Raw genomic sequence first — 14,129 nt, 5'->3', positions numbered from 1 at the left:
CTCTCTCTCTCTCTCTCTCTCTCTCTCACACACACACACACACACACACACACACACACACACACACACACTTCCAGATAATAAAAATCAAAGGAAATTACTAAAAAATGAAAATAACAGATAAGTCATATTTGGCTTATAAATCTCTCATCAAAAAGGTTATTCAATTCAAGAAAATGGTAAAAACATCTAATATTGACCACCTATTAGAAGATATATGATAAGCTACCTAAACAATTCCCAGTGGGAAAATTAACTTACTAAATAACAGTAAATCTTTTAGAGTAAAACTAAAACAAATTCCAGCTTTATGATTTACTAGCTCTTTGACTCACTCATTTAGCAGCTATGACCAACAATTGTGAAAGCTCCCTGTACTCTTTTTCTTCAACCGTGATTTAATTCTTTCTTTGCTGTTTAACTCTCCTCATGCTTACATTTTGTCTCGTTCCCTGGGCCTTTGTAAATTCCTTAAGAGCACAGGCTTCGTACCCCTCCAAGTGCCTGGTGCGGTGCCTTGCACCTCATCAGTGCTCCTTCAATATACACTGGTTTGATTCGTACGTGAAAATTAGTTATTTGGATCCTCTACAGTACATGGCTTCTCCTGGATAGGGCCTGCATTGTCACCAGCTGAACACACAGATCCCATGCAGATAGATGCATCATTCACAGTCTGTTGATAAATATCCGTGTCAGTGCTCTTTCAATATTCACTGGTTTGATTTGTACGTGAAAAGTAGTTATTTGGCTCCTAAACAGTGCATGGCTTCTCCTGGATAGGGCCTGCATTGTCACCAGCTGAACACACAGATCCCATGCAGATAGATGCATCATTCACGGTCTGCTGATAAATATCCGTGTCTGTAGAACAACCCACTTCCCTCTAGGCTTCATATTATGAAAGTGATAAAAAGCAGAGAGTGAAAGAGGATTTGTCTTCAACTCCATTCTTAGTCTTCAAAAGCGTCATGACTGACGTTGTCTGTGTTCTCCACTGCAGGTAGCTGAGCAGCTTATCAACCCTTTTGGAGAAGATGATGATGATTTTGAAACTAACTGGTGCATTGACAGAAATCTGCAGGTTGGAGGAACTTTTCTTTCCTTTATAAACATTAATGGTCACTTGTGACTTGTGATGCTGCAAAACTAAACTGATCCCAAAGGCAGGTCCCTGAGCTTCAGAGTTTTAACCACAAATAAAGGATGTTTGGCTTTTCGGTTATGTTGTCCTGGGTCCTTTGGGAACCTCACAGGTCCTGGATCTCAGGTCCAGTGAAATTTAGCTCCTTTTCAGGAGAATTTCAAGCCAGTTTTTCTTTGTAAGTTGCTTGATTCATGTTACCCAGCCTCTTCCATCTCAGTATAGAACAATATTTTAATTCATTCTTTTAATCTGTTTTCTCCTGCCACCCAGAGAGGTTAAGAGTGAGATAAAATGGCAGCCAGACACAATCCAATGTGATTTCCCAAACTCATATCATGTAGGTCCCTGTCGTCAGCTGTCCAGTAGTGGGACCATGGGCCACACTCTGCCTGAATCACATCAAATAGACTATAGAGCCCTTACCCTTAAGCATTATTCCAGAGAGGTTTGTCATGAAGAACCTAGCATGAAAGAATTTTCCTTTTAAGCAGGCTCTCCTCAGTCCATTCTCTATGCTGAGAACCACAGACTGAGAAAAGGCCTTCAGCTTGTCTATTTGTTTCAAGCCCTTACTCAGCTCTAAACAGGTTCAAATATTTCACCATAGATCTCTTGGTTTGCAAACTGGCCCCCAGACACAGAGGGCAAGGAGAGATGGAAGACAGAGGTAGGCCACTCCAGATTAGTAGGTGGCACTTTTAATAAGCAAAGGGAACTTACATACAAGGCCTGTGTTGGGCGGCTGCAAGATAAGTAGACCTCCACATCGGCCTGCCAGAAGCTTAGAAGTTTATATAGAGGCCTTCAGTCATGTATGCAATCCAGAGGTTCTCAAGAACACATTGCGCTCTCAAGCCTGCATCCCTGAAGTGGCTCCCACTGTGGGAACGGTGGGCAAACGTACATTCCAAGGACAGGGGAGTAGTGAGGAGCCTCCATCTGCCCAGGTCTAGTTCATGGGTCAACTAGCAGTCACGGCCTCTCCATCACCTCCTCCAACAATCACATTATCAGTCTGCTAGGGAGGTAGCATAATGCCTAGGCCACTCACTCTTTGTAACAACTGGATCTTCAGATGATTAATAATTTATCCATGCATCAGATTGTTATAGCCGAAGGAAAGACCACTATAGCCCCAAGCAGTATAGGCTTATTGATATACTTATCCAAATGAACAAAAACTCAGGACACAGAAGAAATGATATCAAATCAACAGAATAGGATATTGAGAACCTTCAAATTCCTATAATATCTGGGTTTATGTGGTTGCTGTCAGGACAGCCACTAGACAATATGGTGACTTTGAGCGAAGAACGGAAAGGTGCCTCTCCTGCCTCCAGGTAAGATGCAGCTCCACCCTGAGGCTTGTGGCTTGATGAATCTAGTCTGGGCAGTCGTACAGCCCCACTGAACCCCACTGCCAAGTGCCCTTGTGCAGTAAACAGCATGTCCAACTCTGTGCAGCCCTGGTTGCAGCAAATACGAACTATAGACATTCGTATATTCACTCATTTAAGCTGTGCTCCATCCCACACCAAATTCCTTCCACCCTCTGGAACTTTCTCTCTTTCTTTATACAATTCACATCTGAATGATTCTAACACTATAACGGTGATTTTAGGTCTCTCTTTTAGCTGTGGATGAGATGCACATGAGCTTACCTAAGATGAAGAAGGACATTTACTGGGATGATTCTGCTGCTCGACCACCATATACACTGGCAGCTGCTGACTACTGCATACCCTCATTTCTAGGGTCGACAGTCCAAATGGGGTAAGTGTGTTTCTAAAAAAAATCATCAATATTTAGAAAATAAGTAAGTGATCTTTTTTTTGTCCTCATCTGGAAGTTATTTTCATTACAAGTCTCAATTATTATCTTATAATGGTAACCTTCTCAAATTTCAGATATAATTAATATGACAAAGGAAGTTATAAAGAGAGGTTCTGCTTTAAATACGGTGTGTGTGTGTGTGTATGTGTAGTTTCTGCTTTAAATATGTGTGTGTGTGTGTGTGTGTGTGTGTGTGTTTGTATACATGAGAGAGTTTTGGGGAATTTGCATCTTACTTTGCTTTTCTACCACAGCAAACGTTTCCAATAGTTGTAAAACTATCATCTTTTTCCTTCTAATTTGAAGAGTTTATTTATTTATGTAGTCATTTATTATTGAATTATAACTGTCATTAGTAAATGTATTTTTTAACAAATATTTATTGAGCATGTACCATGTAAGGCACTGTGTTAGACTACTTGGAGACAAGCAAATCTTAAAGAATGAGATGATTTTTATCAAACGTTTTCCCTAAGATTATAGTTCAGTCTAACTATGTGTAGTACACAAGTCAGTCTGCATTCTGTGGTTTTAACATAACAATCTGTCCCTAGGTACTATGAGCTTTAAATGATGGGCTGAGGCCTGAAGTAAGTCATGCACAGTTCTTGAATAACTTTATTAAATCTAATAATGTATTTGATTTTGGAGAAATGTGTAAATGTGGGGGCATTTAAGCACATTTGCTGAAGATAGATGCCCATTTCCAAATAACTTAAAGAGAAGCATGTGGACAAATTTAGAAAAGCAGGAACTGCTCCAAAAAACTGTAGAAGGGAAAACTTCGGTGAAATTTTCATGGAACTTTTGGGAAAACTATGGCTCTTCATCCCCAGAGGCCAGCTCTGAGCAGGTTTGTGCATCCTATAGTTGCCACTGGTGACCCTTCTCTCCCCTCCTCCAACAGCGTTCAGTCCTCCTCTTTCCCTACTATCAGGATATCTAGCATCAATCCTATTCCTATAAGGCTTTGCTTTTATTCATCCAAACATCTCCTCATCCTCATAAATAGTGGTTTGTGGTGTTCCTCCTCCAAAGGAGCCTCTGAGGCTGAAAGACCTACAAGACCCAAAGAAAATAGATGACAAAGTAGAATTTCAAAAGTTATGGCAAATAAGATGATTTAGGAGCCAGGGGATTTGTCTTTTGGTCCTCAAGAACACCTCGGAGAAGGTTGCCTACTCCAGGCTAGACTTGCTTCTGCTTCTAGATAGATGGCTGAACCTGGACCGTCCTGTCCAGGGCTTCTTCCAGGCCATGGGGCTCATCCCCACCCCAGCAGATTGCTCAGTTTGCATGAATAGTAATCTGTTGTTCGTACTTCTCAGCATTTTGTAATGCATTTTACAGTGGCAGTTTCATGGATATCTGGCAACCTTCTCAACTTTGAAAATTAACAGATGTTTTTCAGTAAGTTTGCTTTTAGATAATTAAATAAGCTTTAACCTTCCTCTCCACTGCCATCATAGATTAATGCAAAGTATTTGAAGATTTAACTTAGAAAAGAGACCAGCATCATTGATCGAGTCAGGGAATTATTGTGATGAGTCTATTTAGACTCCAAGTGCTACTTGTGCTCCATTTCTAATGTCCACTTAGTTGTTTTTGCATGATAGTTAAAATGATTCTTTTGTTTTGATCTCAAGATTTTTATCTTGCTATTTATATTCATCCTAATCATCATAATTTTACATTCCTATATAGGTGTCCACATTCTTCAGCAAGTGTTAAATATGTATTTCTCCTATTTCTAAATATAGAGACAGGGATTTATAGGATCTCAGAGAAAGTATGTAACATAAATGATTATTGAAAAGATTAAATGAGATTGTAAACATAAAAACACTCTAGATATAACTATAGAGCATTATTATCAACTATTGGGTTGTTGGAAAAGTCATGACGCATGTTTGCAACAGGTGGCACTAGTTCATTTTTGGAAGTACTAGATTTATTTGCATCTATGTTATTGCTGTATCATTTGACAGCTGACAGTTCTAGCTTCATTCTAAAAAAAATGGAGCAATTTGGTTGACTTTTGGAGATTTTACAAGTTGAAGATGGAAGACCAAACTGTGCATTTTTGCCATATTTTACTGTTTTACTTCCATGAAGGGAAGAATGCGCATCAAGCTTGTGAAAAGTTGCATAAAGTTTATGGTGACAATGCTCTACAAAAATATCAGTGCCAACGATGGTTCACAAAATTCCGTGCTGGTGATTTTGATCTCAACGACACTCCTCAGTCAAGGAGGCCCATTGAGGTTGATGACGACAAAATAAAGGCATCGATCAAGTCAAACCCATGTTACATGACATGAGAGACTGCAGAAACATTGAACATCCATCATTTAAGCTTTCACGACCACCTGAAGAAGCTGGGATACGTAAGCAAGCTTGATATTTGGGTTCCGCATGAACTCAAAGAAGTTCATTTGACGGTGCATATAAACATCTGCAATATGCTCATTAAATGTGAGGAAAACAGTCCTTTTTTGAAGCGACTGATAACTGGTGATGAGAAGTGGATTGTTTACAACAATGTGGTGTGCAAATGGTCTTGGTCCCGACGTGATGATTCGCCTCAAATGACATCGAAAGCAGACATTCATCGGAGGAAGGTTATGCTCTCAGTGTGGTAGGATTTTAAAGGTGTCGTGTTTTTCGAGCTCCTACCAAGGAACCAAACAATCAATTCAAATGTGTACTGTCAGCAACTGGACAGTTTGAATGAACCCACCATCCAGAAATATCCAGAGCTTGTTAATTATAAAGAAGTTGTGTTCCATCGCGATACCGCGAGACCACACACAAGCTTGATCACCCATCAAAAATTATTGGAGCTTGGATGGGATGTGTTACCACACACACCATACTCGCCTGATCTTGCGCCGTTAGACTTCCACATGTTTCACTCTCTTCAAAACTCCTTGCATGGTATAATGTTCAATTCAAATGAGACTATAAATCAGCACCTTGTTTAGTTTTTTGCAAACAAAGACAGGTCCTTCTATGAAAGAGGCATTATGAAGCTCACTGAAAGATGGCAAAAGGTTATTGAACAAAATGGGCAATGTATCACTAATTGATCTTTGTTCTTCATATAAATAAATGACCTTTGAAAAACATAGACAAAATACATCATGACTTTTCCAAAAACCCAATAGTACAAATCTCTTATTCACAGAAAGATCAAACAAAGCTAAGCTATTTTTCATATCAAACACTAACCCTGGAAATTTAGGACTGAAAATAAAATGCTTCAGAGAGAACCAGAAGATACAGTATTTAGAATGGAAGCAACCTAAGTGACCATCAATTGATGAATGGATAAAGAAGATGTGGTACATATATACAATGGAATATTACTTAACCATAAAAAAGAATGAAATTTTGTCATTTGCCACAACATGGATGGACCTACAGGGTATTATGCAACGTGAAATAAGTCAGACGGAGAAAGACAAATACCATATTATTTCACTTATATGTGGAATTAAAAAAAATAAATAAACAAGCAAAATTGAAACAAACATAGATACAGAGAACAAACTGATGGTTGACAGATAGGAGGGAGGTTAGAGGGATGGGCAAAAAAGGTGAAAGGGATTAAGAAGTACAAATTTCCAGTTATAAAAATAGTCACAGGGAGGAAAGATCCAAGATGGCGGAGCAGATAAACACTGCCTGCGTTCTTCCGTGAACACATTAAAATTACAACTAAATTATAGAATAATCAACCGGGAGAACCATCTGAAGTCTAGCTGAACAGAAATCCTACAAGTAAAAATATAAAGAAGCCAGGCTGAGACTGGTAGGGAGGGCAGAGAGAAGGAACAGGCCCCACACCTGTGTGTGGCAGTTGAGAATAAGGTGGGATATCTCGGCCGCTTTCATTTCCCCTGGAGGAGCAAGGGACCCTAGTCCCCCACACCAGGCTGCCCAGCCCAGAGTACTGGTGCTGAAAAGAGGAGCCCCCACAACATGTGGCTGTGAAAAACAGTGGGGATTCCAACTGTTCGGGTGGGCCAGAAGGCTGCATGAAACCCCGACATCCTTTTAAACAGCCCACACACAGACTCACTTGCTCGCAGGCATCCACCTTTGGCTCCAGTGGAGGGTCAGTGACTCGGAGAGCCTTGGAGACCTACGGTGGGGGTGGGGTAGACTGAGGTGGGTGGCTTCAAGCAGAGGACTGCAGGACAGTCGGCATTTTCCCTGTGAGGGGTTCACCTTAATGCAGCAGGCAGGCGCCATCTTTCCTGTGTTGAGCCCACCCTAACAGGCAAAATCTGAATCTGATTGGCCTGGTAAGCTCTGCTGCTCTGACCTGCTGACTCATTGGGAACCCATTCCACCCAACTCGCTCACTGATGGAGGTACTTTCTCCGTGATTAGCTAGACCCACTCGAATTGCACTCTTTCTTCGAAAACTATCTGACAGGCCCCCAGAGAGGCAGCAACTGACCTCAGTGTGCTCTGATACTTTTGCTGAGTTGCTCCAGGCTCAGCACTGGCACCAAACCAGAATTTATATTAACCTGGTGACCACAATTCTTCCAACTCTAATGACTCCCTGCAACCCTGCCTCACCCAACTCATGTATCACACAAGGTGTCATCAGTGGCTGAACATTAAGGGAGCCAGCAGGTGGCAACAGACCTCAGGGTGTCCTGGCTTTTTGCAGAGCTACCCCAGACCCAGTACTGGTGGCAGCCATCCTCAGTTCGGAGCGTGGCCTCTCCCACCTGCCTCCAGGTCCAGCACAAGCAGCAAACAACTGTGGGTCGCTTTATAGCTCCTACCAGGTAGCCTCCGGCAAGTCGAAGGCAGTAGCTGACCTGGGCCTGCACAGAAGCCCCTCCCAAGCAGCCCCAGAACCAATATACTTAGAGGTTGGCTTCAAACCACAGCAGAGCACCACTCAGTCCCACAAGTGGCACACACAAAGGGCAGTCTCAACAGGAATGAGAGCATGCTGGGGTGAATCCCACTCAGTAGGGTAAGCCTCCCGCACAACAGCCCATGAACTGTGGATGTGGCCAAACCCCACAGCCAGTCAGCCTAAGGATCAGTCCTACCCATGGACATACCAAGAGCAATCAAGGCTCAGCTATCACAGGAGGGGACTCACGCCCCACACAAGAGATAATTCTGGAGCATCCAGCTCAGGTGACTAGGGAGACTGTGGCACTAGGCCCCACAGGACACCTAATACATAAGGCCATCCATCCGACACTGGGAAACATAGCAGATCTACCTAATACATAGAAACAAACACAGAGAGGCAGCCAAAATGAGGAAACAAAGAAATGTTTCCAAATTAAAAGAACAGAAGAAAAATTCAGAAAACGAACTAAATGAAATGGAGGCAAGAACCTATCAGAGACAGAGTTCAAAACAATGGTTATAAGAATGCTTAAGGAGCTTAGTGAGAACTTCAACAAAGAGAAAGCATAAAAAAGGACACAGAAACCATAAAAAGACCCAGTCAGAAGTGAAGAATAAAATAACTGAAAATGAAGAATGCACTAGAAGCAATCATCAGCAGACTAGATGAAGCAGAGGATTGAATCAACAATTTGGAAGATAAAGTAGCAGAAAACACCCAATCAGAACAGCAAAAAGAAAAAAGAATCCAAAAAAATGAGGATAGTTTAAGAGATCTCTGGGACAACATCAAGTGTAACAACATTCACATCATAGGGGTACCAGAAGGAGAAGAGAGGAAGCAAGAGATTGAGAACCTATTTGAAGAAATAATGACTGAAACTTTCCTAACCTGGCAAAGAAAATAGACACACAAGTCCAGGAAGCGCAGAGAGTCCCAAACAGGATGAACCCAAACAGGGACCTAGACACATTATAATTAAAATGGCAAAGGTGAAAGACAAAGAGAGAATCCTAAAAGCAGTAAGAGAAAGACAACTAGTAACTTATAAGGAAGCTCCCATAAGACTGTCAGCTGATTTCTCAACAGAAACTTTGCAGGCCAGAAGGGATTGGCATGAAAAATTCAACATGATGAAAAGCAAGGACCTACAATCAAGATTACTCCACCCAAGCAAAGCTATCATTTAAAATTGATGAACAGATAAAGAGCTTCGCAGACAAGAAAAAGCTAAAGGAGTTCCTCACCACCAAACCAGTATTATAAGGAATGTTAGAGGGACTTCTTTAAGACTGAAAAAAAAAGTCAAAATTATAATTGATAAAATGACAATAGCTACACTTCTACCAACAGTTACTTTCAATGTAAGTGAATGAAATGCTCCAATCAGAAGACATAGGAGGGATGAATGGATAAGAAAACAAAACCCTTACATATACTGTCTACAAGAGACTTTCAGATTGAAAGACATGCAGAGACAGAAAGTAAAGGGATGGAGAAAGATATTTCATGAAAATTTTAAACAAAAAAAGCTGGGGTAGCAATAATTACACCAGACAAAATAGACTTTGAAACAAAGGCTATAAGAAGAGACAATGAAGGACCCAGTAATTTTACTTCAGGGTATTTATCTGAAGAAAGCCAAAATGCTACTTCAAGAGGATGTGTGCATCCATATGTTCATTGCAGCATTGTTTACAATGGCCAAGAGGCAGCCTGGGTTCTATCATTGGATGAGTGGATAAAGAGTAGGTGGTACATATCTACAATGGGATATTGCTTGGCCAAGGATGGGAATGGGCTCTTGCCATCTGTGGCGACATGGATGGACCTGGAGGCTATTGTGCTGAGTGGAGTATGTCAGACAGTGAAAGACAGATGCAGTGTGACTTCGCTTATATATGGAATCTAAGAACATAAGAAACAAAACTGAAACAAACTCATAGATACAGAAAACATTTTGATGGTTGCCAGATGTGAGAGGATTTGAGGGTGTGGGTAAAAGAAGGGGAAGGGATTAAGAAGTACAAATTCATTGTTACAAAGTAATTATCAGGATGTAGGGTATAGCATAAAGAATATAGTCAATAATACTATAATAACTATGTATGGTGTCAGATGGGTACTAGATTTATTGGGGTAATAGATGGGAGGGGATAGGGGGCAGGGTGTAAAAGGTGAAGGGGGTAAAAAGTACAAACTGGTAGTTACAAAATAGTCATGGGGATATAAAGTAAAGAATAGGATATGTGTCAGTAATATGGTAATAACTATGTATAGTGCTAGGTGGGTACTAGACTAGTCAGGGGATCACTTCTTGAATTATACAAATGTTAAGAGCTCGCTCAAGAGTTTGAGCTCTGAGCAACAGCGGTTCGATGCCCGGCCCAAGCTGAGCTGCCGCTAAGCTACCAACAGGTAGCAGGATGGCTCAGCTTAAAAAAAAAGAATACATTTACAAATGTCTAACCACTATGCTGTACACCTGAAATTAATATAAAATAATACTGAATTTCAACTGTAATTGATAAATTTAAAAAGGCAGAAAGGGAATAAAAGGTCCAAATTTCCAGGTTTAAAATAAATAAATCATGAGGATATAATGTACCTCATAGGGAATATAGTCAATAATATTGTGATAGTGTGGTAGGGTCAGATGGTTGCTGGATTTATCATGGTGATCACTTCTTTAGGTATATAAATGTTCAATAACTATGGTGTAAACCTGAAACTAATATAATATTGTATGTTAGTTATATTTTGAATAAAAGTCTTTAATAAATAGTCACAGGGATATAAAGTATAGCATAGGAAATATAGGCAATAATATTGTAATAACTATGGATGGTGCCAGATAGATACTAGACTTATCAGGGTGATCACTTTGTAAGGTATATAAAATATAAAGTCTAATCACTAGGTTGTACACCTGAAACTAATATATACTATGGTATATCAACTACAATTGAAAACATTAGAAAAAGAATGCAGCAAAATGTTATCAGTTGTCAGAGTGACCTCTTCTAATTAAGATGGCCTATTTACTAGCATGATGGGGACAAGCACAGGCAAAGGCAAAACTCTATTCGGGGAGGTTTTCATGAGACATTTAACTGGACTCCATTAGAACCAACTGACCAAAGAAACCATTAGGCAAAACCTCGCTTGATCTTGATTTTCTGTGTAAACGAAGGCCACTGAACAGGAGCCTTGCAATCCAGGAAAAGTCACTGCAGGAATACAGGCTTTGGAAGCTAGTGCTTATAGCAATGCCCTCTGTGTCCCATTAGTGTCAATTCTTTCCACAACTGTAGTATTAGACAAGATGTTTCTGGTTGCCTGTGATAGAAAAGCAACTTAAACTACTTAAGCAAAAAGGGATTTCATGGGTCACATCCAGAGACTAACTCAGCTTTGGGTGTGGCTGGATCCAGAGGCTCAATGAATGTTACCAGGACTGTTACCCTCCCTCTCAGTTCTGCTTTTCTCTTCAAAGGCTCTGGTTTCGGGCATGCTTTTCCCTCCTGATAGTAAAATGACAAGATGGCAGCCAGCAGCTCCAGGTGTGCAACCTGTCTTTTCAGCAAATCCTGTGGAAAGAGTGCATCTCTTTTCCAACTCTTAGAAGTAATGTACTGGATTTGCTATGATTGGGTGGGCTTGGCTAACAGGCCCATTCCTAAACCAATCACTATCAACAGGGAGACTCAATATTCTGATTAGCCAAGCTGGTTCACATGTCCATCTTTGAACCAAAGGGTATGATCAGCTCCAACCAACCATATGGAGTAGGTGATGTCTCAAGAAAAATCAGGGTGCCATTACCAGGAGAAGGGTTTGCTTGGCTGGCAAAAACAACAGATGTCCTCTAAAATCATAAAAGATATTCTCTAAGCATTGAATTGTTCACTCACCAAATACCAGGTTAATATCAAGTAATCCATCTGACTGACGCTCAGGGGAAAGGGAAGATAAAAGCAAGGATTATTGTAGCACAGGTGGTTTTGCTGATGATGACTGAGTCACTGAGCTCTGCATTAAGGTGAAGACCAGGTGTCAGCATAGTACAGATGCAAACATTTCAGAAAAGTTCTTTCTGCTTGATGAACATGTGAAATCCTTTCCTGGGTGAGAAAGATTTTTGTTTTACTTATTCTATTTAAGGTGTATGTTCCCAGGATATTTAATTCAGAAATCAAATTTCCCTTATCTTTTCCTATCAGCATTTCAGGTTCATTATCACAATTCCCGTGACCCAGAAATTCTAAAATCAAGGCAATGCCCTTCAAATAACTGAGCAAAAGTACTATTTAAGGGCACCCTGAGAAATTATTCTGCCTGCCTCATTTTCCTCTCACATGCAGCACACTATTCATGTCCATGTAAAAAGAAAAGTCCTTGGGGATAATTCCTTTCTTCTCTATATTCAAGATCATGTTCAAAATATTGCCCTATTTTCTGTGGATGTACCAAATATACATTACTGAAATAAAGCATTTCCCTCTTTTTATCTCAAGTACAAATTTAAAATATCATGTTTTCCCTCATATCTTCACATATGGAATGCACTCATTCATTTGTTCACATAAAATTTTTTCAAGTCCTACTATATGGTAGGCTCTATGCCAGATGGTAGAGATAGGCAAAAAACAAACAAACAAACAAAAAAACACCTAAAAAAACTCTTAAGCTCACAGACATAATGAGGAGACAAGTTATAATGTGGTAAATGAGAAATGCTCAGAGTATTATGGGAGCACAATGAAAATATATTTCACCCAGCCTGGTGAAGCAGAGAAGGCTTCTTGGAGTTGGGGGTTCTAATATGCACCTGTAAGAATGAATTAGGAGCTAACACATAGATAGGAGTGGGGGCAATTCAGTAGAAGGTACCTTCCAGGCCAAATGAGCACAGACAGAAAGGAATGAGAGCAGCAATTTTTAAAAAAATTTCAACTATACTGAGGTATTGTTGACATATAAACTGTAAGATATTTAAAGCATACATTGTGGTGGTTTGATATTTATATATATTGTGAACGGTTTCCCCCATCTATTTAATTCACACATCTATCACTTCATATATTTTTCCTCCTCTCTCCTCCTCCTCCTCCTCCTCTTCCTCCTCCTCCTTTTTTGGTGAGAATGTCTAAGTTCTACACTCTTAGCAAATTTCAATTAGATGACTGAGTGTTATCAACTGGTGACCATGTTTTGTACTAGATCCTCAGACCTTACTTATCTTATAGCTGAAAGTTTGTATTCTTGTACCAAGGTCTCCCTATTTCCTCCACCCCCAACCCCAGGCCCTGGCAACCACTTTTCTACTCTCTGTTTCCATTAGAGTAACAATTTGATGCACAAAGCAGAAAAGCCAAGAAGTGAATCTGAAGAGGGAGGTAGGGGCTGATTATGAGGGTTTTAAAGTCTGGGTTAAGGGCTTCCGCCTTTTTCCAAAGCTATGAAATGCCATAGTCACATTTGTGTTTTAGATAGGTTAGCCTTGAAGCTTGCTAAAAGAAGCATTGCTAGGGTTAGGACTAGAGCCAGAGTCTACTACAATGGTGTACCTGGGAATAGTACTGAACATCAACTATAATCTTAAAAAAATAATCATGGGGATGTGTAGTGCAGCATGGGGAATATAGTCAATAATGTCCTAATAACTATGTACAGTGTTGGATGGGTGGTAGACTTGTGGGGGTTATCACTTTGTGAGTTACATAAATGTCTGATCACTGTGTTGTTCTGTACTCCTGAAATGAATTTTTTTTAAATAAAAAAATAAGAATAAAAGACTAGAGCCAGAGAGACCAGTTAGCAGGCTCTTACTATAGGGTGTGTGTGTGTGTGTGTGTGTGTGTGTGTGTGTGTGTGTGTGGTTAGTGCAGTTTAGATAGGAGAAGATAAGGGCCTGAACCAGGGTGGTATTACAGGGATGTCGTAGAGATGACATAGGGACAGATTCACAAAAGGAGGCGCTAAGGATGACTGGATGATTGGTAATGAACAAAGGATGATAGAGAGTAGAAGGGTAGGAACTTCTCAAGGGAACAAATGATGAGCTCCCTTTTGCATGTTTGTTTGTTTTTTAAAGATTTTTTTATTGGGGAATTGGGGGGATGGGAACAGCGTTGGGGAATTGGGGGAAGGGGAACAGACAAGATGCTGTCATTTTGTTCTTCAGTCTAGTTGTGGAGGACGTTGCTTCACTGGCCCAAGTTGGCACCATCATTGCGCTCTTCCCGGGCGAGGCAG

At 40.4% G+C, this 14,129-nt stretch overlaps 1 protein-coding gene across 5 annotated transcripts in view; it reads left to right on the top strand.

The window, feature by feature from the left end:
* BEST3 (bestrophin 3) overlaps positions 1–14,129 on the top strand; it is a 47,986-nt gene that overhangs the window by 20,730 nt on the left and 13,127 nt on the right. For all 5 annotated transcript variants that reach the window (XM_019640510.1, XM_019640507.1, XM_019640509.1 and 2 more), the window contains 2 exons: positions 1,004–1,084; positions 2,769–2,920. In XM_019640510.1, the coding sequence (XP_019496055.1) occupies positions 1,004–1,084; positions 2,769–2,920 (233 nt within the window). The remainder of the gene's footprint in view (positions 1–1,003; positions 1,085–2,768; positions 2,921–14,129) is intronic.

This window comes from Hipposideros armiger, unplaced genomic scaffold (assembly GCF_001890085.2).
Source record: "Hipposideros armiger isolate ML-2016 unplaced genomic scaffold, ASM189008v1 scaffold_51, whole genome shotgun sequence".
Lineage (NCBI taxonomy): Eukaryota > Metazoa > Chordata > Mammalia > Chiroptera > Hipposideridae > Hipposideros > Hipposideros armiger.
The sequence above is the reverse complement of the archived record's forward strand: the minus strand, read 5'-3'. Positions and strand labels throughout refer to the sequence as shown.